At 45.5% G+C, this 15,864-nt stretch overlaps 1 protein-coding gene across 1 annotated transcript in view; it reads right to left on the reverse strand.

The window, feature by feature from the left end:
* The window catches only part of LOC147710327 (uncharacterized), a 104,323-nt gene that overhangs the window by 21,825 nt on the left and 66,634 nt on the right, over window positions 1–15,864 (reverse strand). Inside the window, exon 7 of the mRNA XM_086919981.1 lies at window positions 1,087–1,258. Coding sequence (XP_086776107.1) covers window positions 1,087–1,258 — 172 coding nt within the window. The remainder of the gene's footprint in view (window positions 1–1,086; window positions 1,259–15,864) is intronic.

Below are 15,864 nucleotides of genomic sequence, written 5' to 3' on the forward strand. Positions count from 1 at the left end.
ATATACACATGTATAGATCTACACACACACTGGAAAAGCTGGAAAAAACAAAGGCTAAAGGAACATAATAGTTAGATAAAAATGTCAGTTAAAACATATGTTTCAAACTAACAAAACCAATGAAATTCAACAGTTATAGTTATCTCAAGTAACTATAACTCATGCCACTAACTAACTATAACTCGTTCCCTCACCATTCACACTGTTATCAATGAAATCATTTCAGATGTCATTAGGTATGTTATCAATGCAGTCATTTAACAGGTCATGAATGATGCAATATGTGAGGGTATGAGCAGTGCATAACAAGGGTATGTAATGTAGTTACTTTAGGGCACACGTTACTTGAAATAACTATAACTGGTGAGTTTCAGTGCTTTTGTATTATTTGCATTGCCAGTAACCTTCATCAGAGTTTTGAGCACACAGAGCAGGCTAAGAGACGATGGGAAAGGCAAGTGTTTGGGTATATGGCTGTTTCAATTATACTGCAAGGTTTTTCCACAGGTTTTATAACAATCAATCTGGTATAATCTGAATGTAAATCAGCATATGCACTGACCAAAGACCTGACACAGGGTATGGTGGACTAACAGAATTTTTTAAGTCCAAGCTCACTGAGGTGATACCCTGCCCCAGGTTTGTGACGGAAGGGACTTGAGATGAGAACCCAAAAATATACACAATGGCATTGTGACGCAGTGCAAAAGCAAATGGATTGTTGACTGGGTAAACCTTTGAAGTGGGGTAACTCAAGGAACTGAAGGCATCCGTATGTTTTTTTAGCAATGGCAATACTGGGTTTGTCAGATATACGGAAAAAGTTAAACTGCAGCCAGGATCCTGAGAGCCAGACAGCCATGAAATCCTCTGGTGAGAACGCAGACAGCTCAAATGCCAATCACAGTGAGCACAGCCTGTGCAATGTAACCGTAGGTCGGCTAAGGGCATTGGTGCAATACACGCCCCATGTTAACATTTACGAAGCTGTAGTACAGTAATAACAGTAATAAGACTGGTGTTGTCATCTTGCTTCCTTACATACCAAGGTCAGTCAGCACTTCCATCGTCCAGCATTCTATGTACCTGAGGATCGGTCTTTGGCTTTTTGTGCAGGAAGTTATTGGAATATCCCAGGATCTTCTGCACAGCTTTCTCACATAATTTTGGTCCTTGGCGCAACTCTTTACGGTTTTTCAGCACAAATTCCTCATAAGCCTTGGATCGCCTGGGCCCACTTCCTAATCCACAACCCTTTCTGTGGAGATAAACAAAAGAGTCTGATCAATCCTAAAGCTGTGCAATTAAAGAAGTCTCTTTGGTTCAAGGCAACAAGTAAATCAATAAGAAGGTGCCTGAGAGTTGTCAAAAAAAAGAGGAGGGATTTTTTTTATAAAGCTGTTAACAGATTTAAAGGCCAAAGGATCCTAGGTAAATGGAACCATATTAACATAAAATGTATGTCAATGTATTTTTCAGTAAGATAAGCAATTTAAGATGCTATGCACCACACTCGCCAAACCTTTAAAATGTTGCAAAGGAAAAAATAGTAAACCCTGTTCCATCAGAAAGACAAATTACAATCTCTCAATGCCTTAATGTGAAATCTGATTTGGGTTAACAATCGTCATTGTAAACTAGCTGAGACCAGGAGCCTAGATACCCATTCGAATGAAGCCCAATGTATTTGTAAAAGCGTATATAGCTTTACAAGCTTCCCACCAACAGAGAGCGAATTACACAGTAGCTTGTGTCATTGTCGAGAGCGTAAAGTTTTAACAGAGGTATTCGAAGCCGTTCCCCTCGAGGACACTAGTTCCCAAGTGTCCCAAGTTAGGAGTGATCAATGTTGATCAACATCTGATTATACGGTCCAAATCCACTTAAGAAGAGGCAGGTTGACATTACTTGGCTAACTTGCTCGGAATCTCAGCAGGACATCTAGGAAGCGAAATCTCCATCTTAATTGTATCATCCTCGGAAGGGCTGAAGGATGACAAGAGTGAACGATTGGAAAAGAAAGGTGTGAATGATCTATTACACAAGTACTCTGGATACGGTGACCGCCTCTTTGAAATGTGCTCAGAATGCTAATACTCTTCTGTAATGTTTATGTTAATGTACTGTAGCAATAAATGAAGCACGCGGCAAAATTGAAAACACTCAAAAGGGGTACAAAAGGCAGTGAGGTGTTTACTCATGGGGTGCAAAGAAATTTGGTGATATGCACATGATAAATCAACGGTTGAAAACCATTTAGCGCCTCTGGTCAAGGTAAGCATCTTGTCAATCCTAGGGAGGGGAAACTGATCAATTATAATGTTGTCATTCAAGTACCTTAAATCTATGCACATGCGGATTTTACCATTGGAACATCTAGCGATCACGATCGGAGAAATCCAATCGGACGCTTCAACGGGTTCAATTGTTCCTGCATCTAACAATTTATTGATTTCCATCTTTACCTCATAACGTACAATCAGCGGTATATGGCGCACTCTATGGATTTTTGAAATAGCATTAGGTTTAACTCTGATTTTGTGCGAAAAACCTTGGAGGTTCCCGATAACTCCACTGAGGCCCTCGGGAAACTCTTCCAAAACCCATTTCTTTATGTTTTCTGACTCACACATAATCAACACTTGTTCAGGACTATTAGGATTAAAATTATATCAAGTGAGCGCTGATCTTTCCAACCCAAAACAGGTGGTCCATCTCTAGCTACGTATAGCTTACACACAGATCTTCTACCCTTAAATTCAAACATCAAAGATCTAAAACCCAACATATCAATTTTTTGTCCAGTGAAACTTTCAGGAATCAAATCAGATGGTAGTAATTGTGGACCAATTTCACTTGCAAATTTCTTATCCCAAATTGATTTGGGAGAAGAAATGATTAGGTATGATAGTAAATGGAGATCCTGAATCCGCTGCGACTTGTAACTCTATGCCACCAAAAGAGACTATGCATAATGGTTTGTTGCTATCATCACCAGTAATGTTTACTACCACGTGTCTAGTAGCATTGCCTGAAGTATTCAAATTCTCACAAAGATAATCGTCGTCATGATCTGATAAGTCAGAGTCATTGTTAGTTACACAGGTAACTCGTGTTTTCTTTTGAGACTTCCTCCTACATTGTTTGGTAAAATGACCAATTAGTCCACAGGCTGAACACTTTGTAAAATTAGCAGGGCACTTATCAAATCTAGCTGTGTGTGATGTGCTGCCACATCTGTAGCAAGCAAAAGATTGGGCAGAAATTTCTTCTCTCTTGAAGTTGCAATTTAGATGTGGTTTCCAATTTTGATATTGCTTAGGTTGTCTAGAGTTAGAACTTTTGCCTTTCCTTGTGTCATTAACCCCTTAAGTGCTTCGAACATCGGGAGTGCTGCCGTCGGCCATTGAACGTTCCAACTGCACCTGCGCAATGGAACGTCCAGCACTGGAGCTGGACGTTCCATAGCTGCTAAGGTGTTAATCTTATTAACAGTCACTGGATCACTGGAAGTAGAAACTGCCTTAGCACATCTTTCCGAAAGTTCTGCTTTTTTAACTAACGTAATATATCTTTTAGGCATGCATCTCCTTCTATCCATAACTTGTCCTGGATATTCTTGTTTTTAGTGCACATGAATACTTGATATCTAATCATATCATCATGTAAAGATCCAAATTTACACTTGATGGCCAAATTCATACATAATCCTCAATAGTCATTTGCATTTTGTTTGCGTTGTTGTAGAAAGTGCGTCTAGAAACTGCAACACATAGAATTGGAGATTAATGATCATCAAGGTCTGCTATAGCACATTTAAAAACATCTAGATCACCACTTCTTTCTGTCTTTTGCATTTGTAGATATACCCTGAGACCTTCTGGTCCTAAACAATGCATTAAAATTATTTTTTTTCTTTCCGGAGACATAATACTGCCATTATCCTCTAGGGTGGCAATATAATTAAAAAAGTAAGTACTCTTTCCAATCTAACCATTTAATATTTGGTTCACCTGGATTAACTAGAAATTCTTTCGGATCACTTAACGTAATGCTGGAATTATTGTGTGAAGTAACAATACTCCTTGAAGTAGAAGCTGTACTGGATTCTCCATTCATGTTTTTTTAAAAATAAATATTAATTAAAAAATAACAAGAAATACATAATAACATTTACAGTCTTACTGTGTAGAAACGATGAATTGCATTTCTAAAATAACGCTGGTTAAATCCAAGACAGTCGAGTTGTTCGAGCTGAGTAAAGTAAATAAAGAGAAAAAAAAAAACGCCGCCGGTATCACGTTGCGTGACCTTTACGCTAATTAAGTGACTTCAACGCGTTGTGTATATGGTCACGAAAGATGCATGCTGGAGCCGAGAACGTTGGTGCGAGTTAGAGTATACGCTGCACACACGCGCTGGCTGCTTGAAGATAAACAACGCCTGAAGCGGTAACAGCAGGCTCACGCTTGAAGTTTAGAGCAGGCTCGCGCATGAAATTTACAGCAGACTCACGTTTGAAGAAAAACAACGCACAAGTTACTACTTGTGTAACGATATATCTGTAAGAGACATTAGTTAGTGATAGATTCCTTACCTTAGAATATCCCCAGGCGTCAGACTGGATCCGGAAATGTTTGCGTAGCAGTACCCTTGCGCGTCGGTAGGCGTCGTCTGCGGCTCCGCATCAGTCGTCGGCGTCGTGGGCGCCGTGATGACATCGTCGGAGTACTTAGACTTCGCCTCCGCGTGCTGACGTCAGTTCTTAGACACAGCTTTTCCGCGCCAGAAACGCAGAGCCATGCTAAAAACTAACACTGGTGCCATTGAAACTAGGGCCCTGAAAGGGGATGACCTTAACCCTAGATATCGGTTCGCAGAACAGGGAGGATGGGTGGGTCGGTAAGAAATCTATCACTAACTAATGTCTCTTACAGATATATCGTTACACAAGTAGTAACTTGTGCATCTGAAAGAGACACATTAGTGATAGATTCCTTACCTTAGAATAGATACCCCAGCAATACCAACCCCCGTGGTGGGTCTGCGAACCAATAATCGCACCAGAAAGTCCTGGAGGACGGAACGGCCAAAGAAGCCATTCCTCCAGACTTGACTGTCCAGGCAGTAGTGTCTTGCGAACGTGTGCAGAGAGGCCCACGTAGTTGCCTGACATATGTCCTGCAAGGGGACTCCTCGGCCCAGGGCAGTAGTATTCGCCGTGGCCTGAGTGGAATGGGCCCTCAGCCCAGCAGGAGGTTCCATTTTAGCCAAAGAGTAGCACGCTTGGATGCACAACACGATCCACCGAGAGATGGTCCGGATCCTTTCTTAGCGCCCACCTAACCAACAAAAAGTTGGTCATCCATCCGGAACTGGCGTGTGCGATCCAAATAGAATGAAAGCGCACGTTTTGGGTCCAGACGGTGGAGCCGCTCTTCCTCCTTTGAGGGATGCGGAGGTGGAAAGAAGGTGGGCAAGGTGATAGACTGCCCGATGTGGAGGGCTGTGACTACCTTAGGCAGGAAAGAGGGTTTTGTCCGCAACACAACCTTGTCCGGATGGACAGAAAGGAAAGGAGGTTTAGAGGATAGAGCCTGGAGCTCACTCACTCTCCTGGCAGAGGTGATGGCAACCAGGAAAGCAGTCTTCAGAGTAAGAAGGCAGATAGGACAGTTGTGAAGTGGCTCAAAGGGAGCGCACATCAGAAAAGTAAGAACCAGGTTCAAGTCCCACTGAGGCATCACGAAGGGAACAGGTGGAAACGTGTGTGTGCTGCCTTTCAGGAATCGATTAACAACAGGGGACTTGAACAAAGATGGTTGATCAGGCAGCCTTAGGAAGGCTGAAAGGGCAGAAAGATAGCCCTTGATAGTGCCCAGAGCAGAGCCCTGCTGGGCAAGAGAAATAAGGAAGAGAAGAACCTCAGAGAGAGGGGTAGAGAGAGGATCCACAGCCTTTGCTGTGCACTATGCCACAAATCTGTTCCACCTGCAGGCGTATACCGACTTAGTGGAGGGACGCCTGGCTGCCAGAATGATGTTACAGACTTCAGGAGGCAAGTCAAATGGCCTCAACTGTCGCCGCTCAATCTCCAAGCATGGAGGTGGAGACTGGACAGGTTCAGGTGGAGGACCGTTCCGTGCTGCTGCGACAGAAGGTCCTCCTGAAGAGGCAGACGAACCGGGGGATCGACTGACATACTGAGTAGCTCGGGATACCAGTACCTTCGTGCCCAGTCCAGAGCCACAAGGATGACTTGTGCCCGGTCGCACTTGATCTTCTTCAGCACTCTGGGCAGAAGTGATATAGGCGGAAAGGCGTACAACAGACCGCAACTCCACTCGCGACGAAAAGCGTCTCCGAGCGAGTGCCGCCTTGGAAATTCCAATGTGCAGAACTGATGACATTGCGCGTTCTCTTCGGTGGCAAATAGATCTAACCAAGGCTCTCCCCACTGCTGAAAGAGGCCTTGCGCCACGTCCGAGTTCAGACGCCATTCGTGATCCATCATTCACCGGCAGCTGAGTTCGGACGCCCTGGCGTTCAAAGAACCTGCCAGATGTTGAACCACCAGGGTCACACCCTGATGTTCCAGCTACTGCCAAAGGTGCAGAGCCTCCTGGTAGAGGGTCCACGACCCCACCCCACCTTTTTTGTTGCAGTACCACATGGCGGTGGTGTTGTCCGTGAACACATGCACTACACTCCCCCGGACAGAGGGGAGGAATGCCCTCAGTGTTAGATGAATCGCCCGCAGCTCCAAAATGTTGATATGGAGCCGGGACTCCTCCGGAAACCAGAGGCCTCTGATCTCCGCCTCTCCCATGTGGCCTCCCCAGCCCTGGAGGGACGCGTCCGTCACAACTACGTGCTCCGGTTGGGGAAGGGAGAGGGATCTGCCGCTGATCCAATCGCGGTCCGTGAGCCTCCACTGCAGCTGTCTCGCAGTGCCCTCCGAGATCAGGACATGGTCAGACAGGTTGCCGTGATGCTGGGCCCACTGAAACTTCAGGTCCCACTGCAGAGCCCACATCCGCCAACGGGCGTGATGCACCAGAAGGATGCAGGAAGCCATCAGCCCCAGAAGCCACAGCGTCAACCTGACCGAGACTCGGGATAAACGGTGAAAGATCGGATCAGAGCCTGTATATCCCGAACCCGCTGTTCGGGTGGGTAAACCCGAAACTGCGCCAAGTTGAGAACCGCTCCGATGAAAAGGAGCTTCTGAGAGAGGCACAGGTTTGACTTCGGCACATTGATGGAGAACCCCAGCTGGTGCAAGAGGTCTGCGTTGTCTGGAGGTGGCTGACGACTGCCTGGGGCAAGCCCGCCTTCAACAACCAGTCGTCGAGATAGGGGAAGACTGAAACCCCTAACCTGCGCAGATGAGCTACGACCACCGCCATCACTTTCGTGAACGCCCGTGGGGTGCTTGTAAGGCCGAAGGGGAGCACGGTAAACTGAAAGTGCTCGTGCCTACCGTGAACCGCAGGTAGCGCCGGTGGGCCGGCAGAACGGGGATGTGGAAATAAGCGTCCTGCAAGTCCAACGCTACCATCCAGTCTCCTGGGTTCAGGGTAGCTAAGACCTGAGCCAGAGTCAGCATTTTGAACTTCTCCTTCCGGAGGAAGCTGTTGGCGTTCCGTAGGTCCAAGATAGGGCGTAGGCCCCCTTTGCCCTTCTTGGGTACCAGAAAGTAGTGGCAACCACATCCTACTTCTGGCCCAGGAATGCGCTCGATGGCCCCCTTGGCCAAGAGGGCCGAAACTTCCCCCTGCAGAAGCCGCAAATGATCCCCCGATACGCGGTGGTGTTGCGGTGGCATGGCTTGAGGGGTAGTCTCGAAGGGGAGGGTGTAGCCCCTTCGGACGATTTGCAGCACCCACCTGTCCGATGTGACAGTGCGCCAGTGGGAGTGCTGATGGCGAACCCTGCCCCCCACTGGTGTCACATGGGCCGAAAAGCACGGACTAGGAGGGTTTTGAGGCCGATGCTGCGGGGGAGGGTGTGGACTGGCCTCGCCGTTGTCCCCAACCACCTCCACAGCGATTTCCACAGCCGCCACCGCGCTGTATGTTAGTCTGCGGTGCGTGGCTGGCAGCACGTGTGGGGGCGCCCCTTCCTTGGCCACAAAAGGAGCGAAAGGCACCCGTTTGCTGGCGCGGGGCCGAGAGGCCCAAGGACTTGGCCGTAGCCCTGGAGTCCTTAAAGCGCTCAAGAGCATGGTCTGCCTTGTCGCCAAAAAGGCGACGGCCATTAAACGGCATGTCCATCAGTGTATTCTGGACATCAGCCGAAAAGTTCGCGGACCACAACCAGGCATGGCGACGAATCGCCATCGTCGTTGCCATCGCTCTGCCTAGTGAGTCGGTGGTATCCAGCCCACACCGGATAGAATATTTTGCTGCATCCGGAGCCGACGGGAATGCGGTCTGGGAATTCGAAGCCTGGGTGACCAGACTCTCGGGGTGGGGTGGGTGGACAAGAAACATGGGTTGCCCGGGGCCGGGCGGTGGGGTTTGGCCACGTTCCTATCTACGGGCGAACCCGTAGCGGGCCTGGACCAAGTGCCCAAAAGAACGTCGGTCAAGGCCTCATTAAACGGCAGCAGAGGCTCGGCCGAGCTTGACTGCGGTTTAAGGACCTCAGTGAGGCGGTTAGTCCTCACGGTCGCGACGGGGAGCTCAAGGCCCATGGCCTTGGCCGCCCTCATCAACACCACACTGTAGGTTGCCCCCTCCTCCGTAGCCACGGTAGGAGGCGAGACAAAGCCAGTGTCTGGCGAGGTGTCCAGACCACTGGCATCCCAAAGTCCACCTGTCCAGTCCTCTTGAGACTGACACTCTCGGGTCAGAGGGTCCTCAGACCCCTTCCAATACTCCTCATCACCCATCCCCTGATAATCAGGGTTGTCAAACGATGGGGCCGGTTCATAGAAGGTAAACTCCCCAAGCGGCACGGAAGCGGCGCCCAGCTGCGCCGTTCCGACGCCGGAACCGGAGCGAGGGAGGCATCGGGGACGGTGCCGCCCGAGGACGGCGCCAGAGGTGACACCTGAGGGACCGGCGCCAGTGAGGTAGTTAGGTCAACCGGCGACAACCCGGATCCCGAAGCGGATCCAGTGGGGCGGCGTCGGGGCCGAAGCACCCGACGGTGTCGGGCGGAAGCCCCCGACCTGCTAGGGTCCCCAGATGGGTCAACTGGGCCCGAAGGCGCCGCGGAGCCCGTCGGGGAAGAGAGGGACCTCATGGCCATGAGGAAACGCTCCATCCGACAGAGCCGCGTGGGTGGTGTCACCCGAACCCCCGGCCGCGTCGCGCGAGCATCTGGGGGAGTCAGAAGAGCGATGACGTCTCTTCGACTTCTTGTGCTCACCTGACGACGACTTCGATCCGCAGGAGTGATGTCGACTCTCGGAGCTGTGATGGCTCCTACCCCGAGACCTGTCCCTCGACCTCCTGTGGGACCAGGACCTCTCACGGCGCGGGGCCGACTGCCGGAGTTCGAGTCGCTTGCGGGACCGCTCCCGCCTAGCTTTCGAAGTCAGCGTCTGGCAGTCGGGGCAGGTCTTGTCGTCGTGGTCGACGCCGAGACAGTGGAGACACCGACGGTGAGGGTCGGTGACCGACATCAGTCGGTCGCAATCCTCACAAGGCTTGAAACCTGGCATCCCTATCAGCACCGTCCGAAGTCGCAAGACTCAGGAAAAATGATCAAAAGGGATCAAAAAGTGACTAAAGTACTGCTTTTTCCAGATCTGCGCTTGCTGGCGCGGAAAAAAGAAGAACTGACGTCAGCACGCGGAGGCGGCGTCTAAGTACTCCGACAACATCATCACGGCGCCCACGACGGACGCGGAGCCGCAAACGACGCCCAAGGGTACTGCTACGCAAAAATTTCCGGGTCCAGTCTGATGCCTGGGGATATTCTAAGGTAAGGAATCTATCACTAACGTGTCTCTTTCAGATAATGCTCACACCGGTAATAGCAGGCTTACACTCGAAGTCCACAAAAAGCTCGCGCTCAAAGGTAAAAGTAGCTTCAATAAAGCGCTTTTAATGCAGGATGACAAAGTAACGCAACGCTTAAATAAAGTCAAAAGAAAGTATTTCATCAAGTAGATGATGAAAACTAACGGATAGGAGGATTTCAGAAGTCTTCCGTCGTCAGTGGTTGTAAGAAAACTGAATTAGCTTTGCGCGGCGCTGTTGTAGATTATGATGAGGTTGAAACAGCCTGTTCCTTAGACTCTTTAGCTGGCTCAAATTTTCATCAATAATTGTTTTTAAATCTGATGAATACTGGGGGTTCCTAGTCCTCTGTCGCCAAATCGGTGTAATAATAAATGAAGCACCGGTAATCTTCTTGTTAGTTGGTTCTTTATTTAAACCCCCAGCACAGGAGAATAAGTTGTACAGCTGACAGGAGCTGAGCTTTCTCAAGTAACAGCTCCCAGAGAATGTCCCATCAACACACACATAAACAATTCTAGATCCTAACTAATATTCCATCTAAAGTGACATACCACACATCTTAAAGTGACATACGGCATGTACCTAGTCAGGGTAACGCCAAGGTAAAGTCAATACAAAAACCAACAGAAGTAGGAAGAGTGAAAGCAGGACTGATAAGATCCTGACACGAAAGGAACCCCCAAAACAAGAGAAAATCCCAAACAGAACCCCATGAGACTGAAGGTATATTATAGTTACAACCCATACGTTTTCAGTTGTTACCTAAACAAAGTAGGATCTGCTAGCAAAATCTACAAACATAACAGCTCCATACTGTGTGATGAACAGTCTGTTCATGATAGATGAACATTATTACTGAATATCGGGTCCATAATGGTATTGGTGATCTGTTATTTATATGGCTAGAATCTGTGTCTGGGGAGAAAGCCTGTTTCTTTAAAACCCTGTATTCTTAACTACATCATTAAATAATTGTATTTTCTTTGTGCTGCACACAAACAATATAGTCAAGTATAAATATGTAAAAACAGGGACTGTGTGTAAGGTGTTTCTCCATGGCTGGGTTACTTTGACATTTAGGAACACTCAGAGTTTGCTCGCAGGGTTTATTATGGCAGACAGATTTGATGGAAAGATAGGACCATACTACACATATATCTCATATATATATCTTGTATATGTGAAATAAAACTTATATTTATAATATTATTCTAAAATAAAACACATCTATTGGAAAAAGGAACAACTGTTCTCCATGCTGTATTAACAACTCTGGTGCTGGGTCTGAAACATTGTTACACTTTCATTTTCTAAAGTTTTCTGTTGAAAGACATTTGAATTCTGCAAGCTTAGTAAATAATCAAAATTATGGAGAAAAAATATGTTTAGCCCACTTTTCCTTTATTTAAAAATAATATTGTCGCAGTTAATTGTTTAAAATCTCTAAAGATTGTATTCCTATTGAATGAATTATTAATACCTTAAGACCATGAACAGGCAAAACATTCTGTATACTTTTCAAAAGACATTAACATTTTATAATGCTGCATATATACATTCTTTGGAAAGCATTCTTATAAATCACCCAAGAACAGGGCCCGAACTATATACTAGCAAGTTAAAGCATGTTTCGCTTTCTATTGTTATGCTATGAAATGTTAATATTGCATCAATGCTAATCATTCGGTTGTAATACCTATCAATTCACTGTTCCTGTTTCTCAAGAAAGAAATTTAACTAGACCCATCTAATCCCTACGATTATGAAATGTAATTGGATAAACATCTGATTATTATGTAGACATTTTTTCATCCTTTGGAAGAAAGTGGTGATCACACTAATAATATTAGTAGGTGGGAGATCAAGAGCCAGGATGCTGCTTTTTATTTATTTACCCTTCAGTACCCTAATAAAAAAAATTAAGGCTATATAATCTTTATTGCAAATCTGGTCCACATTCCAGAAATTTTGGAAGATTCAATGCTGACCTGTATATACCCCACTTGGAAAAATCCCCACTTCCTGGTCTTATATCAATGGATTTTAGACACCTGTGGGTGGTGAAGGATACAGTGTGCTGAAGACAACGTATGAAGGGAAATAAATGTAAGCCTTCCTCGCCAGAGATCGACGTGCCTCAGCGAGACACTTTTTTAAAAGTATTTCAAATGTGATCTCTTAAGGGAGATGATGACCAATGACTAGGCCAAAGCAGTATTTCTTGATAGTTTGCTCAAATGCTAGCACTGGTGGAGTTACATGCAACATGTGTAAATGGGTGATCACTATACATTTACTAGGCTGGAAGATATCCAGGACACATGGAAGGAAAAGCTGCTTTAAAAATCTCTTTGAGAGAGTAGATGTTTCTTTGTCAATTAATCCATAAAGCAGTAATCTATTAAATCCTAAAATAGAGTCCGTTTTTCTATGCTTATCTGCGTATGCTATATATAATGAACTGTTCCCGCAGTCTAATGATAGGTGTCCTAGATATCAAATTCAGAACAGGGACTGGGAGCATATGTTCTTCCTTTTCCCCAGTTTAGAACAGTTCTGGTTGCAGGTATTCCTTGGTATAGGCTCCAGTATCCCACCCTCACTTGAAATTGACTTTGCTGAGATTAGATTTCAGGAACAGTCACAGGGAAGTGTGGAATGAATCCAGGGTCAATTTAATATTAGTCAGAACTTTGGGGGCTAGAAGATTAATCACTCAAAAATGGAAAAACAGGCTTTGCTACATAGTTGGACTGGTGCAATAACATGCTGTCTTAGAAATTATTACTTGAGCGCTATTATTTAAAGCAAAAGTGAAAGAGCACCCATGGGGTTATGAGAAAATTAAATTTGATCCTAGTAGGTACAGGCCACTATGATAGCAGTCCGTTAGTTGGACTTGGTAAGGCAATGTTTGCCTTTTTGGTCCACTGCACTTTAGCTATGCACGAACTGCCATTTCTCTGGCAGCACTTAAATTCATGCGAGTTTAGAATAAGTAAATTTGTAGGTTAGACTTGCATATGTTATTCCTGATATCTAACACACTTTTAATTTCACATTTCTTTAGATGGATATATTTATTTTCCTGATATGCTTATATAATAATGAACGCATATTTATTATACTGCTGATTACACATGTTTTGGTGCTTCTCCAGTTCGTACCCATTTTGGAGTTCCCCTACCGCTTGTGCTTAGTCTCTTACCCACCTAGTATTGTTGGTTGTGCTGTCTCTTTTCCTATATCTTGTAGAGTTCTGTTTGTGTGTGTGTTCAGAAGTGTACAGGAAAAGGGACCGGAATCCAGCGAGGCTCCCGACTTGTCATAACATAATCCACTGCTGAAACCGGTAAGCTTTGTTTTAGTTCTCATTTGTTCTTGCGGTTTGGCTGGTACATATGCGTCTGTCGTCCAGCGCATCTGATCTTCTCATAACACCCAGTGTGGTGCCGTCCCATGAAACAGACGAAACATGTTAGAGTGGACCAGGGTAGGATTGGTAAGGCAGACACTCGGGCAATGGGCCGGTATCTGAGTTTCTTGTTATCAAAACAGGGGTTGACCCAGTGCAGTCCAAGGACCTGGGTATTCAATAGTATAGAAAACAGTTGATCCTCGACATAATTATATCGAGGACCAAAAAAAAACATAGTGTGGGTCATTTATATACAAGAAAAACCAGCCTGCCCTGGATAACGCTTGTAAAAAATGTACTTCTTTTTTACTCGCTTATATACTATATACAATTCCGTAGTCCTTAGTTTGCACAGATGGCAATGGGATTTTTGGAAATGGGGCAGGGGACAGGGGTCAGTAGGTGCAGGCTCCCAAAGGGAAATGTCGTCGACGTTTCGACCCAACCGTACAACGGGTGGTTTAAGTCCTCAACAACGGGTCTTCATCAGGACGGGGTGATGGGGGAAGGGGGTATGCTTTCAGAGTGCACGTCGGTTAAAAACTATTATCATTGGGCACCTGTAAAGATAAATGAAAGAATGGGGCTAAGTATCACTAGATCATGTAAAATGAGTCCATTAATGAGGGTCATGGAAATGCACTCACCCTTTTCTGGTGCATCAACATCGGTGCGACGTTTGGTCCGCACTCAAAATTAGGTAGTTCACAAGTTATTACTGTGAATAGAGAAAGGAAAAGGTAGCTATTAGTGCTACTCAGGTCATTCCCATTTGAGTTGCTGCGCACATAAGGGAAGATATTACATCATCAAATTAGAGCAGCAGTCTCACTTTAAATTGTATCACCTCTTATATATCATTTCATTGATTTAGGGTTTCTACAATAATTAGATGAAAGCCCACTTGGGCATGTAGTGAATCATTAATTAAAGGTTTAGTGCACCCAATTTAAATTGGCTGTATATACAGTCCAATTGTCAGGTATCAAACTCAAACTCATAGTTACACACATAAGTACTCACCCACCATGTTAGTTCGGGGATATTTTCAAAGAATTTTGACATCACACAGTGCTAAAAAGGGGGACAAGAAACGTCTCTGTTAGACGTTGAGGCTATAATTGTATATAAAGATACTTAGTGCCAAATAGTCAAATCGAGGGATCGAGTGTCACCTACCCAGTTTCGCTATGTCCAGCACTGAACGATAAATCCTTTAGCTCAGTGTGCCGCACTGCCGAACCTGTGTGGCGTCCCGGTGGTTGCTAGGAGATCGGACGTGTCTCCCTCTTTCGTCAAGATGTGCGCACAGCGGCATCGCGCAATGCTTTTTGTCGGAGCCTTACACAATTATAGTATTGTTGTTTTAAAAAACGAGTGGATAGTTGGTCTTAGATGCAACCATGCCCTAATTCGTCAGCGCCTTAAAAATACAGCGCCACCCCTAAAATGAGCGAAGTGTCTCCCTCTTTCGTCAAGATGTGCGCACAGCGGCATCGCGCAATGCTTTTTGTCGGAGCCTTGCACAATTATAGTATTCTTGTTTTGAAAAACGAGTGGATAATTGGTCTTAGATGCAACCATGCCCTAATTCGTCAGCGCCTTGAAAATACAGTGCCACCCCTAAAATGAGCAACAGTTGAAAGAAAGAGAACAACAAAGGCAATGTGACTTGGAAAACATCATAGCAAATCCATTAAGATTACGCATTGGAAGGTTATTAAAGTACATATACAGAACATTAGCATTAGATATGTAACACATCGATGGACTCAAGATTATAATATTCATTCAAAAAGTGCAGCAAGGTATCCCACATGTTACACACAAAGGGAAATTCAGCCATTATAGAGTGTCGCCATCTGTCTCGTTATTTCTTCATACTCATTGAGGCCCTTGTTTACAGTATCACTAATAGCTACCTTTTCCTTTCTCTATTCACAGTAATAACTTGTGAACTACCTAATTTTGAGTGCGGACCAAACGTCGCACCGATGTTGATGCACCACAAAAGGGTGAGTGCATTTCCATGACCCTCATTAATGGACTCATTTTACATGATCTAGTGATACTTAGCCCCATTCTTTCATTTATCTTTACAGGTGCCCAATGATAATAGTTTTTAACCGACGTGCACTCTGAAAGCATACCCCCTTCCCCCATCACCCCGTCCTGATGAAGACCCGTTGTTGAGGACTTAAACCACCCGTTGTACGGTTGGGTCGAAACGTCGACGACATTTCCCTTTGGGAGCCTGCACCTACTGACCCCTGTCCCCTGCCCCATTTCCAAAAATCCCATTGCCATCTGTGCAAACTAAGGACTACGGAATTGTATATAGTATATAAGCGAGTAAAAAAGAAGTACATTTTTTACAAGCGTTATCCAGGGCAGGCTCGTTTTTCTTGTATATAAATGACCCACACTATGTTTCTCTGATCCTCTTGATCATTCACTTGAGCACACACT

This window comes from Lissotriton vulgaris, chromosome 5, assembly GCF_964263255.1.
Source record: "Lissotriton vulgaris chromosome 5, aLisVul1.2, whole genome shotgun sequence".
NCBI lineage: Eukaryota > Metazoa > Chordata > Amphibia > Caudata > Salamandridae > Lissotriton > Lissotriton vulgaris.